The sequence below is a fragment of the Ictalurus punctatus genome, unplaced genomic scaffold, assembly GCF_001660625.3.
Source record: "Ictalurus punctatus breed USDA103 unplaced genomic scaffold, Coco_2.0 Super-Scaffold_100, whole genome shotgun sequence".
Classification (NCBI taxonomy): domain Eukaryota; kingdom Metazoa; phylum Chordata; class Actinopteri; order Siluriformes; family Ictaluridae; genus Ictalurus; species Ictalurus punctatus.
This window is the reverse complement of record NW_026521086.1, coordinates 3,277,962-3,302,216: the sequence shown is the minus strand read 5'-3', so window position 1 is coordinate 3,302,216 and position 24,255 is coordinate 3,277,962. Positions and strand designations below refer to the sequence as shown.

The 24,255-nt window shown below is 41.0% G+C and overlaps 2 protein-coding genes across 13 annotated transcripts in view; both read left to right on the top strand.

Annotated features, from left to right (window-relative positions):
• Nucleotides 1–268: 268 nt before the first annotated feature.
• LOC128629736 (E3 ubiquitin-protein ligase UBR2-like) overlaps nt 269–24,255 on the top strand; it is a 29,700-nt gene continuing 5,713 nt past the window's right edge. Inside the window, exons 1-16 of one of the 11 annotated variants that reach the window (XR_008394102.1) lie at nt 269–338; nt 434–568; nt 1,477–1,530; nt 1,624–1,739; nt 2,295–2,957; nt 3,369–3,476; nt 3,569–3,669; nt 3,769–3,942; nt 4,148–4,253; nt 4,429–4,645; nt 4,768–4,856; nt 5,016–5,082; nt 11,148–11,297; nt 12,831–12,987; nt 15,744–15,808; nt 15,903–15,964. Coding sequence is in view for 2 of the 11 variants with exons in the window: in XM_053678487.1 (XP_053534462.1) it covers nt 12,967–12,987; nt 15,760–15,808; nt 15,903–16,042; nt 16,183–16,285 (313 nt within the window). In the remaining 9 variants the exon portion in view is untranslated. Of the gene's footprint in view, nt 339–433; nt 569–1,476; nt 1,531–1,623; nt 1,740–2,294; nt 2,958–3,368; nt 3,477–3,568; nt 3,670–3,768; nt 3,943–4,147; nt 4,254–4,428; nt 4,646–4,767; nt 4,857–5,015; nt 5,083–8,260; nt 8,276–10,645; nt 11,298–11,962; nt 12,560–12,830; nt 12,988–15,743; nt 15,809–15,902; nt 16,043–16,182; nt 16,286–24,255 lie in introns of those variants that run through there. The other 10 variants (XR_008394108.1, XR_008394109.1, XR_008394104.1 and 7 more) reach the window with 10 other exon arrangements.
• Nucleotides 19,253–23,143, top strand: LOC128629727 (uncharacterized). Of its 2 annotated transcripts, none has more exons than XM_053678476.1 (4): nt 19,253–19,418; nt 19,511–19,603; nt 20,604–21,050; nt 21,972–23,143. In XM_053678476.1, exon 4 carries the CDS (start codon nt 22,010–22,012, stop codon nt 22,847–22,849), a length of 840 nt encoding a protein of 279 aa, XP_053534451.1. In that variant the 5' UTR covers nt 19,253–19,418; nt 19,511–19,603; nt 20,604–21,050; nt 21,972–22,009; the 3' UTR covers nt 22,850–23,143. The 2 variants fall into 2 exon arrangements, with proteins under 2 accessions (XP_053534451.1, XP_053534450.1); XM_053678475.1 differs by having other exon boundaries at nt 19,255–19,418; nt 20,604–21,005; nt 21,614–23,142.

The following is a 24,255-nucleotide window of genomic DNA, read 5'->3' as shown; positions in this document are numbered from 1 at the left end:
TTAAACAATAAATTGAACAAGAGTAAGACGAAGTATATTTTTAATTAAAATGTAATTAGAAAGGAGCACTTTTAAAGTGGATTTGATTTAAAATAATGATAAAGCTGTTTTTTTTATGTATTTGTATATATTATCCTCAATCGTGTTTAAGAAGAAGAGAATAATGGAGCTTTTTATGAAATAATATTTGGGTTTATTTTATTTTATTTTCTCCTCAAAGATTCAAATTTACGTCGACGTCCGTTACGTTGGTGACGTCACCACGAGCGCGAGAAGTCGAAGGTAGGAGCAGAAAGCGGTGTTAGTGTTAGTTCTGGCCCGTTTGGACCCAAACTAAAGTGAGTTTATTCGTTTCTGTGTAACCGAACCCGTTCTGTTTTTTGCTGTATTGTGTGTATGTGTGTAGTTAACGGTGTTAACACCTGTGATTCAGGTGTATCAGTATGAAGCAGGCGGAGACGGCGCACTGATTCACTCTCAGAGCTCGATTCACTAATGACCGAATCACAGAGGAACCGACCAAAGATAACTCACACCCGCACGGAGAAGAAGAACAAGAGGAGGAGAAGTGAGAAATAACATTTTATAACTTTTTTTATTCACTCCTCTGGTTCAATATTAATGTTAATATTATACAAATATGCTAGCGGTGCTAGCTTTTGAGGAGGCAGTCCAGTCCACGCATGCGCAGTGTAATTAATGAGCAAGCTAATCGAAATGAGATTAGCAAATAATTTGATGTTATTTTTGATTCTATTTAAAACGATGAATTCACTCTGTCAATAACTGCCCAGTCTGAGAATACTGCATGATTTACTTTTATAAGTGGACGTGGCAGAACGACATTTAGCTTCACTGGCTAATTAGAGCTCTTTTACTACTTTAATGGTTGAGTCATCTGGCTTCGCGCATGCGCAGTGTGGGTTAAGGCGCTATAGTTCTCTTCTTTTGAATTATTATTATTATTATTATTATTATTATTGAGACCATTTGGGGTGAATTTGGAGCATGTGGGGGGTTCGAGTGACCCCAGAATGACCTATAAATATTCTTTTAATATCTCCAGAACTGAAGCAGCACAAACGAAAATCTTTACGCCACAAACCAGCACAAACTATTCTGCCGATGTTTTGTGTTGGTGGGGGGGCCAACTTCACGCAGGTTGTGTGCGTGTGTGTGTGTGTGTGTGTGTGTGTGTGTGTATGCTCTTCAAATATCCAGGTGTTAGATGGTCAAGTGTGTAGTGTACAGATAGAGTGCACAATTTAAGAAATAGGAACCAGTCAGAGAGAGGACATCGTAATAAGAACAGGAAGCACTGACCAAATAAGGAAATAGATTAAACCGGTATACAGCGTATGGGAGGCAGGAGATTGTGACAGTTATGTTGAATTATAACGTGTTGGATTATAGAAATAAATAAAGTGGTACTGATGTGTGTGTGTGTGTGTGTGTGTGTGTGTGTGTGTGTTTTAGGATGAGCTGGAGTGGGGCAAAGAGAACTGCATTCAGATCAAACGGATACAAGAGGTTATGACTCTCACTCGCTCACTCACTCGCACACATCTATACACACACTTCTCGACACAGATCCCTAACTATCATTTCTGGTGTGTGTGTTAGAGGTGGCCGAGTTGTTTGAGGATCTAAAGAATTGAGTGTCACAATTCAACATGCACATCAGCGAAACTTTTCCCTCTGACTACACCAGCACGCACACACAGAAATTCATAGTGCAGGTAACACACACACACACACACACACACACACACACACACACACACACACACATACACGAGTGGAACAGGTGTAGTTTAACAGCATATGTGTATAAAGAGGCTTTTTTCTTCAGGTCAAAATATATACAGCAGCGGTGCCCAATATGTTGATTGCGATCGACTGGTCGATCGCAAAGGAAGTGCAGGTAGATCGCTAGTTGACGTAGTTAGTTGACGTACAGGGCAGCCAGTCTGAGATCTCGTCTTTTCTCTCACCACACGTGTGCGATCAAGCGCACCAGTGCTAAAGGCTAGCGAGCGAAATCGCGGGGAGAGAACATTTTTCAGTCTTTTAAAGACTTCATTGAGAAAACCCAGCTCCAGTGTGCAAATTGATATCAGTCAATGGTTGAGCAGCGCAAATGGATTCATTGCCGAGTGCAGGGAAGACGACGCTTTCCCTGACTTCCTTAACTACCACTGCATAATACACCAACAAGCCTTATGCGCAAGAATGCTAAACGTGAAAGAGATCATGGATGTGGCAACAAAGATCGCCTGTTCTATACGTGCTAGATCACTTCAAAGACGGCTGTTCCGTGCGCATCTGGAGAAGGCAGACTGCGACCAATCGGCTCCTGCTACACACTGACGTGAGACGGCTTAGTAGGGGTAAATTCCTGCAGAGATTTCGAGAGCTCTGTCCGGAGATAAGCGAGTTTCTTTTTGCTGTTAAACATGCAGAATACACCCAAGTCAATGATGATCAGTTGCTGCTGGACTTTTTTTAACCGAGCATTTTTAACCGATCTGACCAACTTAATTTGGAGCTGCAAGGAAAAGACAAAAATTAAAGGCAGTTAATGCCTTTAAACGGAAAATGCAACCTCTGTTCTCAAAGCTGCAGCGCCATGTTTTTGGGAACTTCCAAAACCTCGCATCAGAGCTGGAGACGCAGCGGAAGGCTTGTGCGCAGTTGAACTCATGGACAGTTCTGGAACTTACTCACAGGGGAAAAGTACCCAAACATGAGGAAATGTGCCACCTCCTTGACTGCATTATTTGGCTCTACTTATTTATGTGAGTCAGCCTTTTCCCTCATGAAGATCATTAAGTCCAAATACCGTTCCCCAATGACTGATCATCATTTGGAGGCCTGCTTGAGGCTGGCTACCAGCAGCTACTGTCCGGACTATGCAACCCTGGCTGATTCTATTCAGTGCACGTCGTCAGAGTAAGGTAATGACCAAAAATGTACTGAGTTGTAGCGTCCCATAAGGGTTCATGCAGTTATGCAAGGTACATGAACATATATTGTGTGTGTGTGTGTGTGTGTGTATATATATATATAAAGTATACGCAGTGTATATATAAATAAATATGTTTCACATTTTTAATGTAGGTAGATCTCTTTGACTGGTCATGTTAAAAGTAGCTCGCAAGTCAAAAAAGTGTGGGCACCCCTGATGTACAGTAAATATAAATATTAGTCATAATTCGCAGCCTTAGAAGCACAAGCATCCAAAGTAAAATTGCAAATGCAGAGTTTAAAATTGTCACCATGACGACAAAGTCCAAGAAGTGTAACTTACTCCTGCAGAAAATAAATAATTATTATTATTAAGTATCAGTGATGTTTCCGTTGTTCAGGTGGCGATTGCAGGCGCATTTTATCCGAACTGCTTCCTCCAGGGAACTGTGGACGAGGAGCTCGCCTCCAAGGAACTCTATGGAAACGACCCCAGGACCACCATAGTGGTATTCAGTCAGCTTCCATTTAACTAGGGGATTATTATTATTATTATTATTAATAATATTTCTCTCTCTCCCTCCCTCTCTCTCTCTCTCAGGTGTGTAATCTCCCTCCATTTGCATTCCTCTACTATAAACGGCTCCAGTCTCTCTTCAGACACTGTGGTTAAGTCAAATCCATCTCCTTTGACAGCTCCAGGTGTGTGTGACACCACTGTGTGTGTGTGTGTGTGTGTGTGTGTGTGTGTGTTTAATTGTGATTTTCTATAAACATGTATTGTGGGTCTGTGTGTATCAGGGCCTATGTAGAGTTCTACCGCTCGTCAATGAGAGGTTCTGGCGTTCTCCCAGAGGTCTCTCTGTCTCTCCTCCTCACGCAGCAGAGACTTCCTCTCCATCTCAACGTTTAACCCGCTGGAGAGGTGGAGACTTGGGCAGGGGGGTAGTGTATCTCACACCTCAGATATACACGGTACACACACACACACACACACACACACACACTGCAACGAGCATCATCAGATGAGTCATAGTTACATTTTAAGTGAGAGTAGTCATGTGACCAAATCCCCTAGACAGTGTGATGTTTAGATGATGTTCTGTACATTAGTGCTGTTCTGTTACAGGTCTCTCTCTCTGTGTCTCTCTCACTCACTGTGTGTGTGTGTCTCTCTCAGGGTGAATGTGGATATTCAGAATCGGTCAGTGAGCCCTGTCGGGGTTCTGAGCAGCTCCATTGAGAATCTTCCGTCTAACCCTGTCTTTATCGTCAATATCACCGAGGTGTCTGTTCCGCCTCTTTCACTTTCAGTGCACAAATAAAAAAAAAAAAGCAGTGGCTCCTGTGTCTGTGTGTGTGTGTGTGTGTGTGCGCGCACTAACAGGATTTTAATGTGCGTGTGTCTGTCTCTGTGTGTGTGTGTACTAACTGGATGTGTGTGTGTGTGTGTGTGTGTAGGTCATCGAAGTGGGGCATTTCTGGGGTTTCCAGGCTCACGAGGCAAGTCTGGAGAAACAGGGGTGGCTGACAGTGGCCGTTAATACACGGGCGCTCTGCCCACTTCCTGTCTCACCTTATCCAAATCTTCTGTCTTGCCCCTTTCTCTGAAACTCACACCAAACCTGGGAACTACTACTGAGCCAAAATACTGCATGTCATGGGGAGTAATGTGGAGGTAACATCTGTACACACACACACGTACACCTACTAAAGCGCCTCCGTGATGGAGAATGGAGAGGTTACAGGAAAACTGCACGTTGAGTGTACACGTGTGTGTGTGTGTGTGTGTGTGTACAGGTGTTCTTTGTGGACTTTGGAAACACTTCCAAAATGCCATGTAACTCTCTCTGGAACTTCCTGCTGACCGGCAAGCTCTGCCCTTTCAGGTATTGTCTCCATGGCAACAATTTAGGCTGTAAACATTAAACACTTAATCTCCAACAACATGTAGTTAATCCAAAATAGTGTGTACCAGAAGTGTATATACTGAGGGGAGTGTGTGTGTGTGTGTGTGTGTGTGTGTGTGTGTGTGTGTGTTCGTTCAGGCTCAGGAGTTCAGCGTGGCGTGTTTGGCATCATCAGCACAGTCAGTCAAGAAGTCAGTGTTACAGAGTAAAAGTCTTTTAATTCATTCAGTACAGCAATATCAAGAAACACAAACATCACAAGCTCATCACACAACTTGGTGACGTCTTCCACGTCCTTCATCTGAAAACACACAGACGAAATAGAAATCACACACTGTTTATTAATTTGCATAATTTTCTGCGGCTGGTTCATGTAAATACTCGTACAGTCAGGCAGGTGTTGGTTGTTCAAGGAAACTTTTTATTTAACAAAAAAAAAAAATTCAGCTCATCACAAAGCTTTTGGTGACGTCTTCCACCTCCTCCTGAAAAGACACAGACGAAATAGAAATCACACACTGCAAGGACACAGCCAGGTTCTGTTTTACACACACCTGAGAGGAGATAAACCAGCTGAACTTTCTAATCTTACATTAAACATCCAACAAGCAGCTTTCGGGTCACAGTGACTACGTTTACATGGACAGCAGTAATCTAATTATTGACCTTACTCTGAGTAAGATCATAATGTGATTAAGGTGTTTATATGAGTCGCTTTTAGAATACTCCTGTCATGTTCCTGTTTTACATGTTTTAGAACATAATTAGATTAACAGCCCGCATCATTACGTCACCGCGCCACGCCGTCCGACGTCCCTCCAGAATTTCACATATCGACATACAGTTCGTCTTCGTTATGGAACCGTATACAGTTTTGGGTGTTTTTATTTAATTTTTTATTTTTTTAACGAACGCTTTAAGTGCAGTTAATTATTTGTCATGCTGTACATGCTAATACACAACTGCTTGAAGCCGTGGGCTGTGTCCCAAATCGCATAGTTACCGTCTATATAGTAGCCGAGATACATGTATTTTTCCCCATTACAGGCCTGTAGTAGGAAAGTATGCGATTTGGGACACAGCCGAGCTCTCTTGTTCGCCATAAAACTGCCGTGTGTGATCGTGTCCTGTCACAAAATGTGGTGAAAACTCACACGACGTTCATAGTGTGATTTAGGTATTTACATGTGTGTAATACACGTCCATAATGCAACTAAAACAGGAGTACTCCACCTGTCTTAATTAGATTATTGCTTACTTCGATTATGACCTTAATTAGATTAAGGTAAAAAAATTGCTGTTTACATGGTAGTTTCTTAACTAGAGTATGGTCTTAATCGGATCAAGAGTGGATTATTGTTGTCCATGTAAACGCAGCTAGTGAGAGATTAATGACAAGTTCCTGTAACGCTTCTTCTGCTTTAAACTCGAACCTGAGGGTTACGACGCCATCTCGAACTAAAACAACTTCTATCTACAAAGCTACAGTGCAGAAGAGTTACTCTGACCGGGGCAGGGGCTGGTAAGGTGTGAAAGCAGCTTGAAGTATTTCAGTGTAGTACATTCTGCTCAAGAGTCACTTTGGCTCCCTCCGCTCTAATCTTGGCCAGCTGCTGGATCTGCTGGAGCATTCGGCGCAGCTAAGCGTGCTTGAGTTAGTTGTCTTACTGTTTGTGCTGCGCTGCACGTTAAACACAGTCAGTCAAACAGGTGCGTAATGAACGCGCAGAGAATAAGAGTGAATAAGTTCAGACGTTACCCGAACAAAACAGTGGCGTTATTGAGGAGTTGCTTGATCGGGTCCTGCGCAGGTGGTTCTTGCGGAGGCGGTCCTTGCGCATGGGATCTGGATCTGGATCGACGTCCGGACATGGTCCAGTTAATTTTTTTTCCACAAAACTATAAGTGAACAGAAAAGTTTATCTATGAATATATATACACTAAAATAACAACAATAAATACAAACTTGTCCCAATTTGTGAAGGTCAAACATGAGCACGCACCACACAGCGCTGACTGCCTCATGCAGTGACGGTTAGCGCTTTTTCTTGTTAACAAAAACATTGTTTTTAAATGAAGAAGTATCGATTAAATAGTTGTTTTTTTTGCATAAAGCAGAGTTAAGCTCGTCTTGGGAATACATTAAGAACATTGAATACAAATTTTGTGTGTGTTAAGACAAATAAAAAAACGTTATGTGGAACCGTCATGCTAAGCATGGTGGGGGGCAAAAAAAACGAGGCGTTTACGACCAAAAGGGTTTTTTTTAATGTAATTCATAGAATTTCCATACTCAAAGCACTTTTAATACGTTTTTCATGTACAAAACTTGTTGAACAATTCGATTATTATAATTTAGATAAGGCTAATTATCTGACTAAAACCGGCTGGCATTTGCTCGTTACTTATTACAAACTATTTAACTAGCATTAGTTTAAAAACAAGAACACAATTCTAAACAGAACTATAAAAATAAATATCAAATTTTGCTTAAACATCCTTACTGTGACTGTATACTCCTGAGGAAAGTGCAGTTTGAAAAACCTCCCTCGCGCTGTATCAACCCGCGCTAAATCAAATTTAAAATTTAGTTTTATTTTAAAATGTAAATTATATTATTTCATATTATATGGACTGATATTTAAAAAACAAAAGGCAAATAAAAGTACAATAAAAAATTTTTGAACATAAGACACGGTACTATTTTCAGTGGAAGAATACCAGTTCAGTTTGGGTAGTGAGATGAACATCGGCGCTACATTTTCCTCTTTGACAATTAGAAGATGGCATGAGTTTCAATTCAAAATGGCATCTGTCCTCCATATGGCGCTCAAACACAGACAAATACAGTACCTACAGACGTTTAAAAGCTGATAGTTTCTTAAAACTCCCTTGTGGGGAGGAAAGACTGGTAATTACACCGTTTTTTAGTTATTACGAATGTTATACGACTTAAAATGAGTAATTTTTCCTGGTTTAAAAGGCTGTGTTCTACTGGAGAAAATCTAAATGTAGCAACGGAATTTTAAAATGATTGTCAACTTAACAACTTGTGTTCATAATTATGGTAAATAACACTTAAATTCCTTTTAAATAATGTGAAATAAAAGTGTGTGTGTGTTGAGCTATCCTGTTTGACATTAATCTTGGTTTTGCTATTTCCTTAGAAAGCTGTTAGCCTTTTTCCTAATATGGATCAATTTTGTGTTAGTCTTCTTTTAATTAGGACTCTTTATTGTTTAAGATATTTTAAAATAAATATTTTATGCTGTATATTTATCAATTAACCAACAGTATTTCTCATTGCTATTATTTTAATTCAGTTAACAGTGACCATGAGCAGAGAGATAACATTTAACTGTTAATGACCTCCTGATTTAAAGCTTAAACAAGAAAAGATTGGTATCTGGACCGGTTTCAGCTGTAAAAATCCTGATCGGAGCATCAGTGATGAACACCATTAAACTAAAGCGCTCTGCATCTGACGGGTAAATGAACTCACCCAATCACATCCTATATGAGATTATTCAGATATACACACAATACACACAGAGCGGTTCGAGAACTGACTCCAGCCCAGAACCAGGAGAGTGGAAATGTCTAATAGTGTAGTTTTAAATATATTTAAGAGGAGCAGACTTCAAACACTGAGCATTGAGGTTTATTGTATTTGTTTACGAGGTAAACAGGTTAACGGTTGTTTTGTGCATACAGTCTGTAAAATGAACTGAAAATATTAGATTTAGTTTATCAGAAGGTAAATTAATGTGTCATGGCTCACACTATGTTCCTAAATTCTGTCATAATTGACTAGCTCAAGTTTTCTCATGCCTACTTATATTTACTTATATTGTGGCACATTAATGTTACCATCTCTAAAAAAGAAAAGAAAAAATGTTTAAAAAAACAAAAAAAAAACCCTAAACTTCAACTGTGCTCCTAAATTTTTGTAATTAGAAAGAAATGGTCTTGCGTCTCTCCTCCTGTAAACACTGTTAAAGATTTGTACGTTAGCAGGAATGTAGCACAACATGGAGGTGAAAGCAGCGGTCTGTTCATTTAAATGTGAAAGTGCAATAAAAATATGTTGTCCCTAAAATCAATCAATAATCGTGATCAATAATCGAGATCTCAATATTGATCAAAATAATCGTGATTATCATTTTGGCCATAATCGTGCAGCCTACCTGCATTATTAGATAAAAATCTTAAAAGTTCACGTGACATGGACGTTAAAGTCATTTGCTTATGTCATGTTTCATGTAGGTTATTTTTGCAGGAATGATGCCGTTTGTCAAGTCATGTCGGATTTCCCACGTTAAATCATAGCACTTCTTCTCTGTCGGCACCACATACGTGTTTGGGACGTATTTTCTCAGAGGCTTTGGCTGTAAATAATTAAATTACACACACAAAACGTCATTTTTATAAAAATGCATGCGATTTAAAAAAAAAATCCTTCATACAAATATGAATCATCTGGATGTAACTTACAGGCGGAGGCTAGTATGCAAATTTTTCGTGAAGATTGAAAAAACAAGTGTATTAGTCACATGACACTGTAAGAAACAAAAAGAGTAACGGTACCTGGGGGGACGAGTGTAGCTTTTTACGTTTCTCTCCAGGGAAATGAAACCTCCCCCACTCCTTCTGGTAGAAGAAATACCTGAGTGAGAGGAAAAGGACTTTTTAAAGATATGACCAATATATGGTCAAAACACTTGCAGACATGAGCATATTGGTGGCGTTTGTCCAAAAAGCTTACCTTCCAACACGATCTGTTTTTTTTCAGTTCACTTTTGTTTGGACGATCGTAGCGCTTCTTCTCTGTTGGCAACACACACCTCTTTAGGATGTATTTTCTTGGAGGCTTTGGCTGTAAATAATTAAATTACACACACAAAACGTTTTTTTTTTTTTTTTTTTTATAAAAAAAATCCTTATATAGGATTTCCCCCCAGTATAATCTCAAAAGTTGATGATTTCCATCATGAGATCGTGTTTGTTCTTCACGAACAGTACAATGTCTCTAAAGTACAGGGAAAATACGTTTTCTATTTAAAGTAATTATTTAATCAGAGTGAATTTGGAAGTGTCATGCTTAAAAACAAGCTTATTTATTTATTTATTATTTTTATTAATGAAAGGCAAAGCTGTTTTAAGAACATAATCCTAAAATCCACTAAAAAGTGGGCAAAGTGGAGTGTACTCTGAATGTTTTTTTGGGACAGAAATGTATGGTACAGTTATAGTAGACTACATACACACTAAGTACTAATACTTATGTTCAGTAGTATGTGAACAGTTTATGTAATTATAAACATACAAATGATAGTTTATTGACATTTTAAATGAGGTGGTGGACATTAGTATCCACTAGGTGGCAGCAGTGCAGCTGTTATATCGCCTCACTGAGCAGTCTAGTGCTGTCTGAAACCTCTCCCGAGATCTTTTCACATCATCAATAGGTGATGTGTGTATGCTATAAGGCTGGTCTGTTTCATATCCTTTAACTAGAATGACTATTGTCTCATGGCCTGTAGGGGGGTTGTGGAATATATCCTTACAATTACAGGGGTCTCTGGCTAGAAGAAGCACTTTTCAGCCCTCAGAATGTCATGGAAACAATCTTTCCAGCCTAAGTTAAAATAAAACTTCAGAGGCAGAGGGTTTGTAGATGCCAAAAAATTATCAAACTTTATTGAAACAATAAAGTGATTCACTCTGCAGAAACTCTAAAATATACAAACACACACAAGCTCCCTTTATACCTTTCTTCACAGTGAACTCATCTTAGGTGGGATTTTACCTTTTCTCATTAAAAACAGACCAGTCTTCTTTGCACTATTAATTATTCATGTCTATATGATATCTTAGATTTGTGGAGCATGCGCAGTTAGTTGCTTTTTAGAAAGATTTTATAAGGACAGTGTTTTTTTTTTTTTTTATCCAAAAAAAAGTAAAATACTTTTACTGGTTTGTTATATGCACCGCTAACTATAAAATCTGGAAAACAAGGTGTAAATTGATTAATAATCAGTGTCATATCCCCGCTGAGAGGGTCTTTAAACAGATTGTGAGTGAATTACAAAGACAAAAGAAAAACAGAAGAACAAAAAATAAACACCCATGGACTTTAATAATAATAAACAGTTATAATGCACACCTTCCAGCCAATCAGGATCCAGTATTCACACTGACCATGGTATAAGTGTAATTAATGCTTAAGATTCATAATGACCTTACGATATGTGTTGCTTTATTCCAAAGCTGCAGTTCATAGAAACCTCCTCACGGCTAAAGCTGCAGAGATGGAGGTCGAGGGGACCATGAAGAGGCGGCTCCAGCTGGCATCAGATCGAGAGTGTGGGCGCAAGAGCAGACTTTTGATAAAGGAGGGTATTTACAGTGTTTTAACTGGTGTGTTTTTTGCGCTATTATTAATTTGTTAAAATGTTCATATTATAGTCTATTTTTAATTGTTTATAAAAGTCCTCGATGTTTTTAAGTGGCTGAATTAGTGTGTGTGCACGCGTGTGTGTGTGCGTGTTGGTAGCTGGGTGGGTATATAGTTCTGGTCTGAAGTTGACATACCCCTTGCAGGAGAAAGAGACCCTGTGTAATCTGTTTAAACGACTTTTACGCATGTTTTGCAGAGAGATCATTTTCACCTTGCTGTTTGGGTCTCGGTCCCACACTGTTACAGTGCAGTATTGAGAGCACGAGGGAGATCGATTTTCTATCAGAAACAGTAACTATATAAAATGGACGTCAACACGCAGCACTCTGTGAGGTCATTTCTCGCTCTCAACAGAGTAGTTGTGATTGTTCAGTGTTTACGACAGGGCCAAAACATTCAAGGCCATGGTGTATTTTGACTGTTCCTGTAGCATAATCTCACCAAACTGTGTGTACACGAGTCCACAGACACTGAGTCTATTCACAGTTCCATGCTGTGTAGATGTCCTGCTCATCCTCACTGTACCGTAAAGGTCAGAACCTCACATCTGTAACCTTGTATCTTTCCTTAATCAACACGACTGCAACCAAGCTTGTGTGTCACTACTATTTTTAGATCTCCGCCTCTCAAATCTATTGGCGCCCTATGCGGCCGGCTCTCAAATCTATCGCCGCCCTACGCGTCCGGCTCTCAAAACTATTGGTGCCCTTAGTGTCGGCTCTCAAAAGTATTGGCGCCCTTCACGGGCAGCTCTCAAAAGTATTGGCACCCGATCCAAATTTTGCCACAGCAAGCACCACTCACATTTTCTTCAGGAAATGTACCTTAAAATAATAAAAAGTCTCTCACTAGGCTGTGTGTCGAGATAAACGTAAAAACATCTTGAGCTTGTGTTCACCACAGACCTTATTTCCGGCATTTAACCCAAAACCCCATTGACGGAAGTGCTAAGACGCTGAATCGTTTCTGGGTTTCACGACTCATTCCTGCAGCACTCTGTAAGACGGGCTGTTGTTATCAAACCATTGAAATCAGATAAGCGCTTTGGTAATGATTCTTTAAATGAACCGATTCAGAATCCTCTTCTTGAATCGTTTGAGTCGTTCTCACTCGGTCAGGGTTGCACGTGTGGGTTGCTTTTCCTGCACGTGTAATCAGCATGTGTTCACAGACCGTAAATCCCGACCCCATGGTAGACACTCGACAGAAATTTCATACTAAAGTATTTTATATTTTCTGGGTCTAAACAGAGCAGAAGTATTGCTAACGTGTTGTACAGATTCTATTGGACTAGTGAACTGTGTGGATTTGTATATTTAACCCAGTTTAATATGGCCTGCTTTGTTCAGTCAGAGACAAGTAAATCTGTTCTAATGTTCATTTATTTTCCATAGATAAAACAAATGTTTGCTTACACATGAATACGTACTTTATGCCTTCAGAATGGTGGAGATTTGTCTCTTGACTATTTTAAATTTGGTTCTCTTCAACAGGTTGTGTTTGAGTTGTGCAGGCTTGTGTCACCTGACTTAAAGAAGGCATTGTTTGAAGGGCTTGATCAGCACCTCCCACGGCTCCTGCAGTTGTACAACACCGAGAGGCAGTGAAATACCCGAAATCCAACATGTGATGACCCGCATTGATCAAGAGGTAAGTCTAATGGACTTTAGTTTGTTCTACTCCAGAAATGAGCCGACATCCAGCAGAACAGCACTGATAGTTGTGTAATAGACGTGCACAGTAGAGCTGTCGTGATTAATTAATAATCTTATAAATGTGATTACTTGATGGCCGTAGACAAAACTCTATACAAGTGAAATGTTTTGTTGAAGTTCAGATGAAACTCTGATGTACAGAATCTTCAACAGAGTTCTGCAGAAAGATTTTGAATGCCTGTCACTCACCAGAACAAATTTGCAGGTGATCAGTCTGTCTAAAAGAAAAAATCTAAACACACAATATAAAATTCCTGCAGTGTGAATAAAGCCTTTGTGTTGCTTTTAGCAAACATGTCTAGTACTCTCGGTTCAATGTACACAATTTACCCCATTTAAATGCATTTTGGAAATTGTTCCACATGGCCTTAAAGTGTGAATATTCACTGTACGCCAAATAAGTAATCAAAGAACGGAACTGATCACAGTTCTAAATCACAATTATAAAAGATGATGCATCAGGTACAAAGTATCAGGGCCCCCCCCCCCCCCCCCCCCCCCAAAAAAAAAAAATAGGTGCATGACTTCTGCTGCACCATTTCCACTGTGTGTGTGTGTGTGTGTGTGTGTGTGTGTGTGTGTGTGTGTTTACAAATCACTTTGAGGTAAAAATATTTTAAGGCAGCCACTTTCACCTTCCTACAACAATTGGTGACTGGTCTGAGGTGAAGCTTCTTGTCATGTTACTGTGGTCATGGATCACATTGTGGGGATCTCTGTAATGTAACCGTTTCTGTAATTATCCTTACTTGCCTTTGCTCTTTTGTGCTTCTGTGTCTTCTGTTGGTGCTTTATACTGCTTTTTAGGGCCCGAGCACCGCTGCTGCGAAGCCCTATTGGATCTGCTCCTTTTTTAATTATTATTAATTTTTTCATGCATTCGTGTGGTTTTTAAGTGCCTAAACGTACCTGAAAACTCACGAAACTTGGCAAACGCGCCAGCACTGGTGAAAATTTAAGTTACGTAGGGCATGGTCGAGGAGCTCCATAGCACCCCCGAATGCAGGCGATGGTCAGGGTGAAGTTGCTCCGATGTGCACGTGATGTACCATAGTCATTGCTCTCAAAGTTCATCAAGGTTCACATGGTTGTATCTGACTCCACCCAACAGGAAGTTGGTCATGTTGGATGAAATGTTGGATTTTAAAAGATTCCCATGGTGTTTTGAGAGACTTAACATGGCTGAAAATCCATGAAACTTTGCAGATGCATTTGTCTTACGACATTAATTGATGTGATGTTGCATTTTATCATAGTTGTGCCTCATAGGCTCCATAGCGCCCCCTATGTTTTAAATGCACATTTGACATCATTGGAATGCTCAAACTATTATTTCACACACTTGTTAAAGTATGGCAAAATTATGTTTATTTGGTCATTTAACTTAGGTGTGGCAAAACTAAACTCAACAGGAAGTCAGCATTTTGATTTTTCTCTTAATTTTTTCCTCCGTTTTTTGCCATTTCCAGGCCTTGTACTTTAAGGTACTCCTCCTGGAGCTTTCATCAGATCGGCATCACGTTCAGTCAGTCTCATCTACAGGCATTGACGATGCTAAATTGCGAAGCTTTTGAATTTTTGCTGCTCGCCATGGGCGTGGCGCTCTCACAAATTTAGAAGTTTCACCATGAAAAAGGAAGTTGTTATAACTCAAACATAGAATGTCCAATCTAGGGATGTCACGATACCAAAAATCTAGTAGTCGGTACCAGCAAAAATACACGATACTCGATACCACTTTGTGTATAAATAAATAATACTTTTAACTCCTTTGTTTAAACACTTGAGTATTATAAAAAACAATAGTGGCAACAGTCACATAATATAAAAAAAGCAATTACAAAATAGATATATAATAAATATGTGGGCATAAAATGTTTTTTCTTCGAGATGTTCTGAAATGAGGTCTGGTTTCGGTGTATAGTTTGGGGATCTCTGTATACAAGAAGTAATTTCTGCCTGGTATCTGGGGTTGAACCGCTGAAGCAGAGAGAGAGAGGGGGAAGGTGGAGCAATTTCATTTTAGCCCAGAACCTTTAGCTTGCCTTTGCCAGGAGGTTCAGACTTGGCTTTCAACAAGATAAAGAGCCAAGCATACTTCCAAATGAACACCAAAATGCTTCAAGAAACTCAAAATCAGTGTTTTACAATGAGCTTAAAATGTCCTCCATGGTGGCATGGACCAGGACCCCTCGGTCTGCAGCATTACAGGAAGATTTCAGGTTAGACATTACGGGAAGAGTCTCGGTGCTGTTATTGTCTCTGGGGCAGACATCCGTTAACATTGTGACCCCTTCCCTGGAGAGAACAGCATTACAATTCTGAAAACAGTTTTTGTAAATAATCATTCACTACTTAAAGCATGTACCCGAGCTCCTGCTACGCAGTAACTAAAACTGTCTGCAACTCACGTGTTACTTCATTCTTTAGTTCCTTCTCTTAAGTGTAGAGCCTCTGTCAGATTGTGTGATTGATAAAGAAAAGCACATAAATGACAAAATACCGGTTTGAGTGCCTAGTGGTCTAATCAGGAAATGCTCTTTGGACGCTCAATATATGCACTTATCCGTTTGCATTTTGATTCGGCTGTTAGTGCTGAGGATGTCCTTAAGGTGATGTGCTGCTTTTGGCAGATTTAGTCATTCTCTTTAGTCACATGAGCACTAATGGTTTTTCAAAATTTTTATGTAGTTTATTTTGGATACAGGCAGAGGAAGCTCAGCGAAAGCTTAAGAGACAGAATGGAGAGGACCCAGGTAAGCTATTTCTTCAGTGATTGTAGTCATATCTGAAAATGATTGGTCAGTTGAATGCAGATTGCTGAAGTGTGAGTGTCTGTGTGTGTCGTAGCCCTGCCTCCATTCTGCCCACTGTTTGCCAGCTTGGGAAACATTCTGCAGTGTGACGTGCTGCTTGGCATGCTGGGAGCTGTGCTGCAGTGGGCTATGGAGCCCAGTGGAGGACACTGGTCTGAGTCCATGCTGCAGAGGGTAAATGTTTTGATGTTTTGTTAAAATGACATGATAGTGTAGTAAATTCAACAAAATTCCACTTGCTATGCTGTGTTCATGAGCATCACTTTTTAATGACTGAGTAGTGTTCACAATTCTGTATGTGTGTGTTGCTACAGGTGCTGCACTTGATAGGCATGGCTCTGCTGGAGGAGCAGCAACAGCTAGAGAACATTGGGGATGACGATGAAGTTACTTTCAACTTCACCCTCAAAATCTCCCGTAAGTTTTGTACATCATCTCACACAATAGAAAGCCTCAAGCCTGTAGTTAGATCTGTGGTTCTTGTATCACAGGTCCCGGTGAATCCCCCGGCAACACTCCAAGCATCCTGGCTCTGTTAGAGACCTTGCAGTGCACGCTTCACTTGGAAGTGCACAAAGACATGATTCGCTGGATCCTTAAAGTGAAATTACATCTTGATTATGTTTTCAATTTGCCTTACTCTCTCTATGCGTGCACCTAATATGTCCACCAGGTGGCAGCCTAGCATGTTTTGCAATTCGCTCACTGAAGGTAGGTGCAACATACAAAAGATGAGCGTTTTTACCATGAAGTTTAAAGCAGTGCTGCATCAAGACCTGTTTGAAATCCAAGCAGTGCAACACCGCTCAAGGTGGCGTGGCCGGTAGGCAAAGCAGCACCTCTCACCACGGTGAAGCACAAATGCTTCACTGTCCCAAAGCGGTTTTGCTGCTGATCATCTGTAGGTGGCCCTAGGGGTGTGTTGATGTGGATTATTGTGCGTTACTTAAAAGCTGTATGTCAACATGAATATTTAAATGACATGTAAGGATTGCTTACTACACAAACTGAACTTCCATGCACTGTGATGTGTGCATTTTATTTTCCATATAGTGAAAACTGCCAGGACACCTGCACCAGGCTGAACATGTACATATGAAGGCCATGGTGTAGGCCAAGGCTGATGATGTATTGTAGTATGTACTTTGAAGAGAAACAGGCAAATTAAATGTTAGTAAAATTGTAATGCATCTTCAGTATTTAATGGTATGGTGTGTGTGTATATAGTTTTTAGTACACAAATGTGTTCTATTGAACATCTGCTTAGTTTTGCAAGACTTTGTGTGTGCATGTAGTTCTAACTGCACTGCTGTATCGTTTTCTTGTAGAAGTATTTTCCTAAATTATGTGTCTTTTTCTACACAGATGGTGGTGTTGTGGATAAAAAATGTCATAAAATAAACATAAGGGAGGTCCAGATCCAGATCCAGGTCCAGTAACGGTGAGAGAAGGGACTGACGACGGGCACCGGCACCTAGACATACAGAAGCGGTTTTAGTCAGAAGTGGATAAATTGGTAAAACACTTTAAAGATCTTTATGGGTTATTAGTCGAAATAGTCGAAAGAAGTGTACGAGCTGAGGAGTGCTAAAACACACACATACACACACACACACATGCTCGTACAGTCAAGGGCGGGCAAGTAGACACAACATACGCACACACTCTCTCTTTCTCATACACACACATGAATAACTTTAATAGAATCTTATAGTAATAGAGAAACTCTATGAAAAACAGAATTGTAGGATATGCAGGACAGTAGAACTGTAATGATATTAAGAAGTTGGAAGTACAGTAAACCGCTTTTCAAGTAGTATAAATATATATAAACTAAGAAATATAGTGCAAATATGAAAATAAATTATAAATGAGAAGTACGGGGAAAAAAGGAAAATATAACTTACTCATGATTCAGATGGTGAAGATTCTCGTCTCGCAAGGAAAGCCTTAATTTTTAGAGAACCATGAAGAAAGCCAGTTATAAGGGTGGCTGCCCCCCCCCTCGAGATAACGATAAGACCAAGGTCCCTCCCGGTTGTTTAGTCGTCTTGCTTACGTCATTTTTATTACCTAGGGAAATGGGAATCTTGGTTTCTGAAGACCTAGGTAAGGGAGAACCCTGGTTTTTGAAGACCTAGGTAAAAGAGAACCCTGGTTTTTGAAAACCTAGGTAAATAGAAACACTGGGTTTTTGTTTCCTGGGTTGTTGGAAATGCCTGAGTTCTGATTTTATGTGTAAAGTAAAACCCCTGGTTTCAATTCTATGGGTAAGTGAAATAGGCCTTTTCTGGAAACCTATGGGTTATCTAGTGTGTAAATACAGTATAAATACTGGAGCTTAGGCTCAGGGTATGGGGGATCACTTCTGAGAATTCTCATCGGTGTGGATCTCGTGTGGTGGAATGGAACAATAAAGCTGGACCCTTGCTTCTTCTCACTCACGGCTGGTGTGTTTTTTCTATCTCCAACTGGGCTCAGAGGTAGATGTGAGTATTGGCTTCTAAGTTGAATTTTAAATGTTTTTGGGTAATAGGCTAAATTCGAGCCAACAGTGGTTAGCATTAAAACGATGGTGAGTGCACAGCTGCTGCACCTCCCTGTGAAGGAACTGGGCACTGTCACAAGGAGGTCAGACTTTGAGCAACTTTCTATTCCACTGACATATTAACCATTACCCTTTAAAGTGTTGAAGAGCTTAAATCTACGTGTGTGTGTGTGTGTGTGTGTGTGTGTGTGTGTGTGTGTGTGTGTGTTGCAGACTGTGTGGGACAAAGACAAAGCAGAGAGAAAAAGGAAAGCTGAACTGTGCTGGAAAAAGACCATGGCTCAAATATTAGAGAGCCAGAGTCATTTTATCAATAAGTACATAGATCTGCTCACGCAGGATTCAGAGAATCTGGACGCCTCAGCCTCTACATCAGCAGAGCATAGGTACCTAAGCATGCTCGTAGTGACGCAGTGTTCTTAATAAGTCAACTTGTATTGTATTCTCAATATCCAATCAGTACATTTATGTCAGTAAATGCATGCATCAACACTTCCTTGACTTTGCTGAGCAGTTGTCTGTTCTTTGTCCTAAAAGTTCTTGCATATAATGGTGGTCTTCACATAACATAAGTAAATTCCCATCCTTAAACTCTTTATCTTGCATATTCATTTAGAGCATTTTCTGTTGGGGTAAATGAGTAGAGAGGATCCTAGGCCATTTTTAGCAATTTCCTGGTGAGTAAAAAAAGATGAACCCATTTATTCAACATTGATTATTTTAACAAATTCAGAGGGACCTTAACATAAAATAAGGTTATAGTGTACTCGTAACCATCCGTCTCTGCTTGGTACAGCCCCAGTTCATGTGACGGTGCTCTGGTGTGTGTGGGACCTCGTCGTTGGTGTGCCAGAGCAGGAGAGAGGAGGCAGATGGAGATGCGTATCCTGTGTCACGAAGCGCAGGAGATCCTACCTGATGGCACCGCCATGGTGCTCGCTGCCTTTGTCCAACGCTCTACGGTCATGTCCAAGAACCGCAAAAGACCCCCTCACAATCCAGGTAAGGTTATGGTTTACAGTGTGCAAGTCAAGTAAGTGGATAGGTTTGAGTAGCCAGTGTGCTTATTTCTGGAGGATACATGTGTGTTACAGAGAGCTATGATCCCCTCTTCATGCACCCTGACCTGTCCTTTGTACCCATACCGGCAGCTGTGGCCACATCATGCACTCTCACTGCTGGCAGAGGTGAGGAGTTGGGCAAAATGTTACTTCTAGACAGCCTTCTACTTAATCCCAAATAAAACGTTTTGCTGCTTTCAAATGTTTGTGGATATAGGCAATAGATCAGCAGCTAACAGTAAATAGTTTGTCTAGAAAATATGACCTTTATATGAACAATTAAAAATAAATTTGCTAGTATTAATCAATCAGTCTGGATGTTTTGTGACTGAAAAGTCAAAAATCTAATTTGTGATGTACAGGAAAGTCTTCATGGATGTGTGGTGATCGATAAGATGTAGATCCAAATTGGATGTGTTTGGCTTAAATATGCGATCTGCAGAGATATATATATATATATATATATATATGTCCCAATACAGTGAGCTGATCATCGACACAAAGCATGAAACAAAGCTTGCTATGTGCTCTTGACTATTTTTCACTGTCTTAGATCAAGCCAGTGTTACTTTCAAAGTCTGTAAACTTATTGTGCCTCATGGGGAAGCAAAGAACGTTAACCTGATCTGACCTTAGGAGTAAGTGCAGTTCAATTCAATTTTATTTGTACAGCGCTTTTTACAATAGACATTGTCTCAAAGCAGCTTTACAGAAATATCAACACGGTATACAGATATTAAAGGTGTGAATTTATCCCAACTGAGCAAGCCACTGAGTGGCGACGGTGGTGAGGAAAAACTCCCTAAGATGTTTTAAGAGGAAGAAACCTTGAGAGGAACCCGACTCAGAAGGAACCCGTCCTCATCTGGGTAACAACAGATAGTGTGAAAAAGTTCATTATGGATTCATATGAAGTCTGTATGGCCTTAGGAGCAGCCATAGATTATCAAAAGCTAAAGAAATCAGGTGATTGAACTTGTTATATATACATCAGAATATATCCACTGGACATTATTAAAGTATAATGAGGTGGGGGTCAGAGTGCTGGCTGCTGTGTTAATGCACCCCTGAGCTGAGAGGTGTGTATCATTGAGCTTATGTGTGTTTGTGTCTGGTTTATTTGCAGGTCTTTGAATATCAATGATGCAAACAGGGAGGAGAAATATAACGGGTATTTACATACCAGTCAGTATGTGTGTGTGTGTGTGTGTGTGTGTGTGTGTGTGTGTGTGTGTGTGTGTGTCTCTGCACCACTTAACTCCTGTCTCCCATTTTTACTGCATTTGTAAAACTGGAGACACTGCAGGGGGAAACCACTCAAACCCTCTAGTGTGTGAATCTCCCAGAACTTACACATTCAAACTGAAACTACACAAGCACTACAAACGTGTGTGTGTGATTGTATTTGTGTAACAAATACAGTAACAGTAAACCGTTTTTGTGTTGATCTTGATGTATGTTTTGGATCACTGTCCTGCTGGAAGATCCAACGACGGCCAATTTGAAGCTTTCTGTCAGAGGCAGTCAGGTTTTCATTTAATATCTGTTGATATTTGATAGTCCATTACGCCATGTATCCTTTCTCTGTCACTTTGGGGTGGTAGTTACATCCATCGACTTGGATAAGCAAGTTACAAGCCATCGATAAGGGAAACCAGAGATCAAGATACATCTCAGGTTTTATTTATCTATTTTCATTTATTTATTTTAAGAACTCACTTTTTACATTCCTTCTAATAAGTCGCCTAAATGCATTCTTAAGTTCATTCTGCCTAAGGCACTCCACAAAAGCTTAGTGGAGTAGTACTCCAGCTACCCAGGAGTAGTTGATTAAAAATAGTCGAGAGTATTTGTTTATAAAACTAATTGTTGAAGCCCTAAAAAGAGCAGTGTTCCTGTGGACCTCAGGGGAAGCAGTAAGGAGCTCTGTTCATTTGAGAACTTTAAGAAAAGTAACCTGGGTGAAGCTCTTGATGAATCTGGGAGATGTTGAGTATGTGCAAGAAATTTAAATATAACATTTAAAAAGTTTAAGATTTCACAGCATATTTGTGTGTGTGTTATTTCAGTATTAATGTTCTTGTTATTATTTAAAAACTTTTTTAAAAAAACAAAACAAACAAACACATGTGCCAGGTGTCACGTATCAGGAAGCTCTGGACTCCACTTCCCATCAGCCACTGCACTGCACTACGTCACATGACCACCTGCACCTAATTCTCGTTTTGGTAATGAGCACGTGTGTGTGTGTGTGTGTGTGTGTGTGTGTGTGTGTGTGTGTGTGTGTGTGTGTGTGTGTGTGTGTGTGTGTGTGTGTGTATATATAGCCATTGTCTGCACTGATTCACAGTCTTTCGTTGTCTTAGACTTTCGTGTTCCCGTGTTTTGTTTCATGCCACAGTATTTTGCCTAGTTGTCTTAGTTTTGTTCTTTGATTGTTTAAATAAATGTTATATACTGCAATTGCTTCTGGCTCAACCTTGAATCGTGACAGAACGAAAGACCAACAATCAGAAGCAGCAGATCGCCAAGATGGATATCTGGGGCGTCAGGATGCCACCAATGTTAGTGGAGTACTTTGCCACGTTGCGCCAACAGTCGGAAGATTACCAAGCTGCGCTACGAAAGCAGCAGGATGCCAGGAATTACCTGGGCTTCAACTTACCGCCTATGTTCATGCAGGACTACGCCATGCTACGCCAACAGGAGGAGGAGTCCAGGTACAAGGGGGAGTTTGTGTTCAGTACAGAGACCCAGCCCGGGACCGACAGGGTGACCTCAGAGCTCGAACCTGAGCTCCACGAGGTGGGCTCACCTGCCGAGCTCCAGCAAAGGGTCAGCGGGGAGGCACTAGCACCAGGCTTTGATGTCCGAGTCCCAGTCAAGTCTCAAGTCCCTAAGGTCCCAGCCAAGCCTCGCGTCCCTGAGGTCCAAATCAAGCCTCGCGTCCCTGAGTTCACGTTCAGGCCTACTGACCCAAATGACCAAATGCCGCTCACGCCCAGCCAAGCTCCGCTCACGCCACAGTCCGCCGACACGCACCGCCAAGCTCCGCTCACGCCACAGTCCGCCAACACGCACCGCCAAGCTCCGCCCATGCCCCAGTCCGCCGACACGGTTCACATAGTGACCTCAGAGCCTCAGCCTCCCCGTTCAGCTGAGGTCGTCGCTCAGACTCCCCGTTCAGCTGAGGTCGTCGCTCAACCCGCCTGCTCCATGGCAACTAGTGTTCCCCCTTCTGCTTCGAGGAGACCCACGCTCCTCGCCCTGGCCGCACGGGGGACTTCTCTCGGCCTTCCAGTTCAGCTGGGGACGTCGCGCCGCTTTCATGCTCTGCCAAGGAAATATCTCAGCCTCCCTGTGCCATTGTAGAAGCCGCCCGGCCTCCTGATTTTGCGGGGGACATTTTCTCCAGGGAGCCAGGACCACCAGATGGAGGACGCATAATTTTGGGCGCTCCGGGAGTAGCGCCCTTGGGGGAGGGTTCTGTCACGTATCAGGAAGCTCTGGACTCCACTTCCCATCAGCCACTGCACTGCACTACATGTCACATGACCACCTGCACCTGATTCACGTTTTGGTTAATGAGCACTCGTGTGTGTGTGTGTATATATAGCCATTGTCTGCACTGATTCACTGTCTTTTGTTGTATTAGACTGCCATGTTATATGTTTTGTTTCATGCCACAGTATTTTGCCTAGTTGTCGTAGTGTCTATATTTTGTTGTTTGTTCATATAATAAATGTTATATATCTGTGATTGCTTCCGAACCCATCCTTGATTCGTGACACCAGGGTGTACAAACATTTTTTTTTTTTCTTCCTGGTCGCGTATTTAAAATTCTTACTTGAACCGGTACATCTATACGATATATTTTCGTCATGTGTGTGCTTGTGTGTGTATTTGCACATGTATGTGCACGTGTGTGTTTTCCTACTATAGGTGTTTAAGAACTCTTTGATCCACCAGAGGACGGGTGATAAGAACCCATGTCGGTACTTCTCTAAGCAGGAGCTGAAGGAGCTTTTCACACTGGAGGACACGTACTCGTCCTCCATTCGGCTGCAGCTGCAGTCGCTCCACTCGTCTGCGTGCCGCTCCGACCCTGAGCTGCAGTGCCACATCTCCTCTCTGAAGGGCATGAATGTGTTTGGCGTGTCCCGTCATGACTTGCTGTTCTCTAATGAGGATACTCTGCAGGACGAGGACAAATATGGTCACAATTTGGCCCATATCTGTTCAGCGGTGCTATATCTAGGCCATATGTGACGGATAATACCCACATGTGGCTCAAACGTACTTGCTATTTGGGATGTCTGGTTGGAGTGTGAAAATTTTAGATGCTGGATTGACAGTTATATTATTAAATAACAATATGAACAGCAAGATTATTAATTGGAGTAGCAGAAGTAATGAAAATAGCAAATGTTAATATTCATAAATACAGGTAATGGGATTTAGTGTTAATAGTGCAAGAGTAAGTGTAAATATGAATCTGAAACAGATGTGGCTGTTCATCTCAGTGCTTTAATTGAAGAAAAAGTCAAAAAAATTTAGCCATGTTGTATAACATACATAAAGGGCAAGCAGGCGGAGCACACTGTGTGTGTCAGTGACTGTGTCTGTATGGTTGGATGATGAGCAGGTGTGTGTGTGTGTGTCAGTGACTCAGGTGTCTGTACAGTAAGCTGATGAGCAGTTGTATCTCACTGTCTCCAGTGTTAATGTCAGTGGCCTTCAGAAAAAAGTCCAGTGCTTCCTGTTTCCTCCCTTCAGAC

What these genes read in the sequence shown, in the direction of transcription:
- LOC128629727 (XM_053678476.1), top strand. Translation starts at nt 22,010, where the DNA reads ATGGATATCTGGGGCGTCAGGATGCCACCAATGTTAGTGGAGTACTTT.